The sequence below is a fragment of the Gopherus flavomarginatus genome, chromosome 15, assembly GCF_025201925.1.
Source record: "Gopherus flavomarginatus isolate rGopFla2 chromosome 15, rGopFla2.mat.asm, whole genome shotgun sequence".
Taxonomy (NCBI): Eukaryota; Metazoa; Chordata; order Testudines; family Testudinidae; genus Gopherus; species Gopherus flavomarginatus.
The window spans coordinates 4608373-4616827 of NC_066631.1; the positions used below are offsets into that span (position 1 = coordinate 4608373).

Genomic DNA, 8455 nt, shown 5'->3' on the forward strand with positions numbered 1-8455 from the left:
CCTCTGCCCCAGGAGGGGCAGCGCTGGGGGAGGGCTGCAGCGTTGAGGAGAAAAAGACGTAAAAAAACAGGCTCTGTAGAAAAGTTGTCCCTGCAGCTGTCAGGAGCCAGCTCTGCCCCAGGGCTGGGAGAGGGGGCTCTGCCCCCCACCCTGGGCAGGGCAGTAACAGGCTCACATAGCAAGGCTGGGAACAGCACCCCACAGTCTTGACTCCCCCCTCTCCCCAAGAGGAGGTACAGCAAAGCCCTCCTGCCTCTCTCAGGTGGGGGCACTGCTAGTGGCAGGAGCCCCTCCCCCAGGCATGGGGTTTCTCATAGGGTGGGGCTGGTTTCCCATGTCTCAGCGCCCCCAGGCTGCAGTTGTGAAGAGGTGTCTCCTCTGCCCCCCATGGAAGAGCTTCAGGGAACAGCATCCTTGCCTGGAGCTTCTCCTCCCAGGGCCAGTGTTCAAGGGACCCCGCTGGGGCCCAGCCCAGGGGGGGTGCCCTCTGGGGCAGGACAGAGCTCCTCCCCCAGGCAGGGCTCATTTAACTTTTGCACTGGACAAGGTGCTCCCCATGGGAGAATGTGGAGGGGAGGCAGCACCTTGGCCTGCCCCCCCACAGAGCTCCTGCCCATCCCACCCCCCACGAGTGTGGGGCAGGGGGCAGCTGCACCAGCAGGTGAAGGAGAGGGAGGGAACAGCCAAGCCCCTGTCCCAGACCAGGCTGGGAGGGTCCTGTCTCCCTGCAGTGCCCATGCTGCCCCATGGCACAGTCAGTCTCCCAGCCCTGCCAGAGGTGAGCAGGGGCAGGGCTGGCCACGGCATCAGCGCCACGTTCCCCCTGCAGACAGGCTGCCTCCAAGGTCCCACGTCCAGGCTGTGCCCTGGCGTCAGTGGGGCACTGGGTGATGGTCTGACCTCCGAGCTGCCCTGGCCAGCTGGAGACACTTGTCGTAGAGTCTGGGGGGGCTGCCCTGTGCCTCCCCCTCCTGCCGCTTGACCTTGACGGAGGCTGCGGGCTGCACCTGCCACCGCCCCAGTGTGTTCTTCAGGTGCCGCGCAGGCGCCAGGATGGCCCGGCCCAACCCGATGCAGCTGGGAGAGAAGAGGAGCGCGCTTAGCCCAGGGAGTGCTAGGCTGCTGGCACCGGGGAGGACCCCAGCCCTCGGCCTGCTGGCGAATCATCGCCCATGGGGCTGAGGTGGGAGGAAGGCAGGGGCCCAGCTCCCTTAGTTCCACACTGCTCCCATGGCCCGCGCTGTCAGGAGCTGACCTGAGCTCCTCTCTTCCAGCCTCCCACGGCCTCTGGGCCTGGGCACTCCCTCCAGGCCCCCGCTTGGCCAGCCTGCCCCATGTGCCCCACGCAGGCTGTGCCTTCTGCCAGCTCCCACCATGGCACTGCCACTGTTAATGGCTGAGTGCTGCCAGGCAGCTGTGGGGCAGGCAACTGGAGCTGAGAGGGCAGGGGGCTGGGCAGGGCAAGGGGCTCCTCCCTGCGAGTACCTGCTCCTGCCCCTACTCCAGGTGGGGAAGGGCCCCTCAGGGCCAGCGGTGCCCCCACCTGGCCCCTCATTAGACAGGAGATCCAGGCTCCAATCCCTCCCGCCTTGCCTATATGCAGGGTGATCCTGTGCTGCCACCCAGTGGGGAGAAAGCTGCATTTCAAGCCCAGCCTGGGCTGCCCCCTTCCAGCACCTCCAAGGGGATCTTCAAACAGAGGCAGCACCCACGAACCAGCAGAGGGGACCTCCCCCCACCCCGGGAGCCCAGCCTGCAGGGGACTCCATGCTACCCTTCTCCTGAGCCCCAGCCCAGGGCATAGAGCCTCTGAGCGTGGCCTGGGCAGAGCCTGGCGGTGATTCTATACTCACTTGGGCTGCTGCTCCCTGTCGGCGCAGCCCCTGGGCGGCTCCAGCACGAAGCAGGCCGTGGAGATGAAGTCGGACAGCACCTCCTCCTCCACCTCATTGGGGCCCTTCATCCTGCGCAGGAACCGTGCCAGCCTGTGGGGACAGGACACAGCTCACAGCGGGACCCCACTGGGCCAGCCCCTCCAGACATGCACCAAGTGCCCCCTGCTCCTGCACAGTCCCCAGCACCTCCACCCCATCTCCAGGGCCCTTCCCCCTTGCCCACTGTAGAGACGGCCTGGCCCAGTCCCTGGGAGCCAGAGTTAGCTTGGGCAAGAGTGGGAAGGAGAAGGCCCAGCACCAAGCCCGTGGCCCCTCTCTCCAAGCGGAGCCAGCCAGTGCCAGTCCCAGCATGGGGCACCCACCCAGCTGCCCCCTGGGGCGTCTGGCCCTAGTGAGGGCCCCGCTGCCTGAGGAAGTGGCGCTCACCTGCGGGTGCAGTTGCAGTGGAACAGAGTGCGGGAGTCCGGGTTGCGCAGCTGGTACTTGAGTTCATGGGGTGCGATCTTGTGCTCACACTGGTCAAGGCGCCGGTAGCATCCGCAGCTCCTTGCTGAGGCTGGGGAGAGGGGGTTGGGCTGAGGGTCAACTGAGGCACATCACTCAGACCTCCCTAGTGGGTCAGGGGCCCAGGGCCTCGTATGCACAATGCTGTGCCAAGCGCCACGGGCACCCAAGCTCTGCGCACGCACCCCATGGCCACGGGCACTCTCAGGAGTTCCCCCGCAGAACACGCCACCCCAGAGAATCCATGGCAACCCCCCGGCCCCTCTGCTCCCTCGCCCTCATGCCCAGAGCCCTCACTCACCCTGGCGGCTCAGCTTGGGCGGGTGCGATGTGGGAGTGCAGCGTGGCTCCGAGGCTAGGGTGGGTGGCGAGTTAGTCCTTGGGGCAGGGCGTGCTGAATCCCTGTCCTGGGGCTGCCCTGCCTCCTCCGTTCCAGCCCCACCAGGGGGTGGGTGCTCAGTCCCCGGCATGGGGCCCTGCTCTGAGGCCCTCAGTGTAAGGAGTGGTGGCTCCTGCCCCCCCAGGTCTGGGACACGCCTGTGTGGGGTGGTGGCCCCATCCTCAACGGGGGCCGAGGGCAGCGTGCCTAGGCTCCTGGGCAGAGGGGGCATGACAGGTCTTTGATCTTCTCTGGGGCTCTGTGACCCCTGGGCCCCATTGTCCAGCCCAAGCCTCTTCCTGTTCTTTCTCTGATGCTTCCTGCCCCGTCTGGCATGCTTCTTGCCCTTGCCCGGGGGGCGCGTGGCAGCGCTGACCGTCTCCCCCTGGGGCAGGCCGTAGTGGTACTGGCTTTGCTGCACCATCCGGGCCAGGGCTACGGGACCGTAGTGCTTACACCTGGGGAGCAGAGGGGGAGTGAGATAAGGCCATCCTCCAAATTCCCACCCCCTCCAGGGCTGGGCTCTGCTTCCAGGGGTTCCCCAGAGCACCCACACACCTGCCCCCTGCCAGCTGGCACCAAGAGAGCTGTTCTGCTGGAGCTCCTGATAGCCATGCCCCAGCATGTGGGAGTGCCGGGGAGGGGCCGACTGCCTCCCTCCCACCTGCCGAGTCGGGCCACCTGCAGCAGCCAGTCAGGGAGCGAGACATGCCTACAGGCCTCACTGGTGCCCAGCTGCTTTGTCACAGCACCCCCACCCCCACACAGGGCCAGCCAGAGAGCCTGCAGCCTTCCCAGAGCCTGCCCTGGCCGAGTGAGGGAGTCCCACCCTGGCAGGCTATGTCCAGCGGGAGAGATTGGGGGCAGAGGCAGCCCAGGGCCGGAGAAGGGAGGAGGGCCAGGCTCTCTGCCAGGCATGTGGCCAGACGCCCAGTGGGCTCTGCAGTGATCGCCCACACGCTGGACAGCAGCAGAGCTTAGCATCCCCCACCACAGGTCCCCCGCTCACTTTCTGCCCCCCATTCCCCTCCACCACTAGAAGACAGTCACCTGGTAGAGTATCCGTGGGCCCCGCCCACCACCAGCAGCCACACCTGCAGGGGACACCCTGTGCAGGGCGAATCTGTTCCTCCCTTCCCAGCCCACCCCGCGCCCTGGGCTCCTGCCTCCTTGGTGCGACCTGCGAGCAGCCTGGCTGAGACTCACTTCTAGAGAGGTCGAGTTCAGGGACCGTACTGCACTTCCAGGGCAGGTGGAGGCTCCGCCATCCCCAGCTGGTGCCAGGCCTGTCCCTGCACCCAGCTCGCCAGAGGCAGCATCAGTCCCTGCAGCCAGCTCGCCAGAGGCAGTGTCGGTCCTATTCCCACACAGCCACCCACATCTGAGCCAACCCTGCTCCCCCCGTTAGCCCATGGCCGCTCCACACGCTCCGGCAGGATTCAGGATGTCTGAAGAGCTGACGCGGATCCATGGGGCACCTCATGAGAGCCCCAGGAAGCTGATCTCTGCACCTGCCACGTGCAGCAGGCACCCAACACCCCAGGAGCACCCTGGAGAGGAGCCCGTGGTGCAGAGGCGGATGGGAATGCTGCCCAGTTCTGGGGACAGCCCCTGTTTTACTGTTAGTGCATCCAGCACTGCTAGCAAAGGGCACTGCAGGGACACGCCAGTGAGAACCTGGCACAGCCCCCGCTCCAGTGATGCAGCCAGGCCTGCTGGGCACAGTGCCCAGAGATGCTTCCCTGAACCTTGGCCTGAGTAAACTGGCTGCAGCTCCAGCCTGCCCCGCCTGATGGCGCTGGGGTCAGAGAGCCCCTCGAGATGCTGGGCGTGGTTCTGTGAGCAGGGCTGGGGGCTCAGGACCCTGCCTGGGTACTCACCCTCCCCACCAGTGCCAGTCCACGCATGCTTTGCTCTGCTCCAGCACGAAGCACGGGACCTCCAGCAGGTTGAAGAAGGTGATGCCGACGATGTTGGAGATGGTGTCGTTCTGCTCCAGCAGGCACTGCCTGAACCTGCAACCCAGCAAGGGGTGTCAGGGCCGAGGGCTGCGCAGCACAAGGGAGCCAGCCCGGACGCTGGTGGGCTGGGGGAGGAAGGGCTGGCTCAGACAAAGGGCACGGGGGGGTGGGGGGGCAGCAGGGGCATAGAAGGGACTGCAGAGGAGTCCTGCTGCTGTCCAATCCCAGCCCCCTCCCGCGGTTAGCGGCTCTGTTGGGTGTGCGTGGTGACAGTGCCAGGCTCCTGAACAGCCCATGAACCAGGAGTCGCTGAGGAAAGGGGCAGCCTGGGTCTGCTAGTGCCTCCATGGGACCTGGGGAGTTGAGCCGTTTCCAGCCAGCCTCCCGCTGACCCCCAACACTGGAGCAGGGGCAGGCACTCTGGAGCCGCAGGGCGCAGCTGCAGGAGGGGCTGGGGGCCTGCAGGCCTCACCGCCCCCAGCTCTGCTGATGCTCCTCAATCCCAACTCGCAGCCCCCCACTCTAGGCGTCTTCTGAGACTATTGGTGCCTGGGTGGGTTTGCGATACAGACAGTAGCTCCCCAGTGGCTGAGCTGACAGTCCCCATCTCTGCCCTGGGGAGCTGGTGCAGCACCAGGCTAGCCCTGCCATGCCAGCCCGGCTCACCTGGCGTCGCAGTCACAGTGCGAGATGGTGTGCAGGCGGTAGTTCCGGATGCCGTAGTTGTACTCCAGGGCAGAGAGCTGCTCTGCACATTGGTCGTGTTCCCGGCAGCACAAGTCTGGGCCCTGGAAGATTCCTGCAGGGGAGGGTCGGGAGGCTCAGGGGGGGCTGGGGCAACAGTGCCCAGCAAAGCAAAGGAACACTCTGCAGAGGCCCCAGCACCCTCGCTGCTGCCCCCTGTGGGCGATGGGTGAGGCCTGCAGAGCGGGTTATTGTCACACACACTGGCCATGAGCCCCAGCAAGGATCAGCACCCACCCCAGGCTGGACATGCAGGGGCAGGGGCTCTATGCTGGCCCCATTAGGGCTTCTCCAGGGTCCCTCAAGTAGCCTGTGGAATGTCTTGGCCCCATGGGGCACCTTGGGCCACCATCACCATGCTCAGGAATGCAGCAGCCTTGAACCAGTTCCTGCAGATACTTACACCCCTCCTGTGGGGGTCACACGCAGAGGCTGGGGGGCGGGATTCCCCAAGGACCAGCCCAATCTACCCAGATGAGAAAAGGCAAGAGTGAGGGACACTGAGCTGTCCTGGCTCAGGGGCAGGTAGCCCTGGTGTCCGGCCCAGGCTGGGAGCCCATGTCTCCTGGTCCCACTGGAACCACAGCTGGGCCAGAGCCACTGAATCACAGCAAATCCAGTCCCTTCTGACAGGCAGCTCCTGCAGTAGCATGGTGAGGAGACTCGGCAGCCCCATGGGGGTGCCTCCCTGTCCCCAGACACCCTAGGCCCAGGCGTGTGCCACAGGGTCACCACTAGGGCGAATGCAGGAAGCTCCTTTAACCCCCTCAACTCATTTCAGCCTCTTCGGCCTGAGCCTGGGACCTGCCGGCTCCCCTTGCCCACAGCGGTGGGTGCCAGCTCTGCCCCGGGGGAGCTGGGGGCACGGGGGACATGGCAGCGCCGCATCCTTACCTAGCTCGGTGAGGCTCCCTGCAGAGTCCCCAGCTCCACACCACAGCGTCCCTGGCATGGTCCAGCCCCGCCGGGTCCTCCTGCGCCCACGCTCCTCCGGGGCCAGTCCCGCCCGCTTGCCCACGGGCGCTCTCCTCACCCGGGCCCCGCCAGCAGCCAGGGGCTCAGCCCTGCTGCAGACGTTGATCTGCTGGGCCAGGCTGTCCAGGGCTTGCTGGCGCGCCGGGCTCCAGGGGCTGGCAAAGAGGCTGCTCTGCGGGCGCCTGGCACAGGACTCCTGGTACAGGCGCGTGAGCCAGGCCTCCTCCTGGATGGAGCAGGCGAGCAGGTGCCCAGCCCCGTCCCAGGCGCTCTGGACCAGGGCCAGGGCGCCCGAGCGCCGGCTGAGGAAGCTCAGGTACCCGGTGCCCGCGGTGCCCGCCGCCTCCATGTAGCAGAAGGTGTCGCTCCCGCGGAAGGACCCGCTGGCCCCCGGCTCGGCTAGACAGAGCAGCGCCAAGAGGATCAGCCACATGGTCCCCGGCCGGGGCGGGCAAGCGGCCGGCCCGGGCCGGGCCCTGCCCTCCGAGCGCCCAGCGGGGCTGTGGGGCGCGCAGGCAGCGGGGCGCAGAACCGGCAGCGCGCAGCCGGCGAAGGAACAAAGCGGCGCCCGGCGCCCGGCCCGGCTTTAAGGCGGCGCGGCAGCCGCGTGGGGTGATCGGCGGCGACTCCATCAATGGGAGGGTTGGGCCGCGGCCCGGCCGCTGATTGGGCCGCACCCGGCAAACCCCTGCCGGCCGCGCCGCCTCCAGCCCGGCACATGGCTGGGAGCCGCCCGCGGGGCTCGGCGCTGCTGCCGCCCCAGAGCCGGGCGCGGGGCCATGGCGGGTCCCCGGCGCTCTCAGTGCCCGGGGCTCCAGCGTGGCGGCAGCATGTGGCTTGGCCGCCGGGATCCCGCGCGCTGGTCTCCTGGCTCCTCTCTGGCTCCCCTGCGGGGTGTGACTCGGGTGGGCTGCCCCACGCTCGGCCCAGGCAAGGAGGAGCCAGCAAGGCCTTGGCCTGGGCCCCACCCAATGGGCCTTGCCCAGCTGCTCCTCTCTGGGTCAGGCCCAGGTCACCTGCCGCACCAGCTGTTTCTGGGCAGTGCACGGCCCTGGGGGCACAGGGCTGTACCAACAATAAACGGCCCCTTAGAACTTCCAGGGAGCAGGTGCCAGATGATGCCGAGCAGTGGGGTCAGCCAGTGGCCACTCTCTGAGCTTTCCTTAGCCCTATCTATCTCCCAGCTTCCTGGCTACTTTGCAAACTCCTCCCTTCACCAGCACTGAATTGCAGTCACCTCTGGGGTGCATCGTGGCAGCTGCTTAACTGCACCCAGCAATGTCCCAAGGGGGGGGAGCGGGAAATGAGTAGTAGTCCTGTGTGCAGGAGGGGCGATAAAGGAGGCAGGAGGCAATGGCTGGTGTTAGCACAGGGGGCGTTGTCTAGTGTGGTAAGAGCATGGACATGCCATCAGATTGGGATTCTATGCTCATTGTCACGGAGTTTGGAGGAGTCAGGGCCCTGCAGCCCCGGCTTCCTGTGATTCACCATGATTCTCAGCCAGCCAGTAACACAGAAGGTTTATTAGACGACAGGAACACAGTTTAAGACAGGCCTTGCGGGTACAGACTACAGGATCCCTTCGGTCAGGTGCATCTTGGGGAGGCCAGGAAGTCTGTCTGGCCTCCCCTCCATTTTCCCAGCCAGCTCCAAACCGAAAACTCTCCAGCCCCTCCTCTCCCTTTGTCTCTTTCCCCAGCCAGGAGGTCACCTGATCTCTGTTCTCCAACAGTTGGCACCTTTGCAGATGAGGGGCCCAGGCCATCAGTTGCTAAGAGACAGGGTGCGGCCATTCTCTGTGCAGACAGCATCACACTGGCCCCCTAGGGCTCTGCAACAATCACACACCCCTAGACACTCGAGAAATGCATAGGGGAAACGGAGGCACCCACACAGCACTCAGAGAAAACATTAAGAACATTCCCACTTTGTCCCACTCATTCGTACCATTGGCTCTGTATGATGGGCAGACCCCTCTCTGTGCCTCAGTGTCCCCA

General features: G+C 65.9%; 1 protein-coding gene across 1 annotated transcript; it reads right to left on the reverse strand.

Annotated features, from left to right (window-relative positions):
• PLA2G3 (phospholipase A2 group III) lies at positions 1-6891 on the reverse strand. The gene is made up of 7 exons (XM_050923793.1): positions 6378-6891; positions 5406-5538; positions 4659-4793; positions 2701-3236; positions 2322-2451; positions 1854-1985; positions 1-1077 (listed from the first exon to the last, which is right to left on the reverse strand). Exons 1-7 carry the CDS (start codon positions 6889-6891, stop codon positions 873-875), a joined length of 1785 nt encoding a protein of 594 aa, XP_050779750.1. The 3' UTR covers positions 1-872.
• Positions 6892-8455: the final 1564 nt, after the last annotated feature.

Bases quoted from the DNA above. Each gene is read 5' to 3' on its own strand.
- PLA2G3 (XM_050923793.1), bottom strand. From the start codon at position 6,891: ATGTGGCTGATCCTCTTGGCGCTGCTCTGTCTAGCCGAGCCGGGGGCC. The intron at 4,794-5,405 runs GTGAGCCGGGCT...GCTGGGTTGCAG, and splicing joins CACTGTGACTGCGACGCCAG to GTTCAGGCAGTGCCTGCTGG. The intron at 3,237-4,658 runs GTGAGTACCCAG...TCTGCTCCCCAG, and splicing joins GACTGGCACTGGTGGGGAGG to GTGTAAGCACTACGGTCCCG.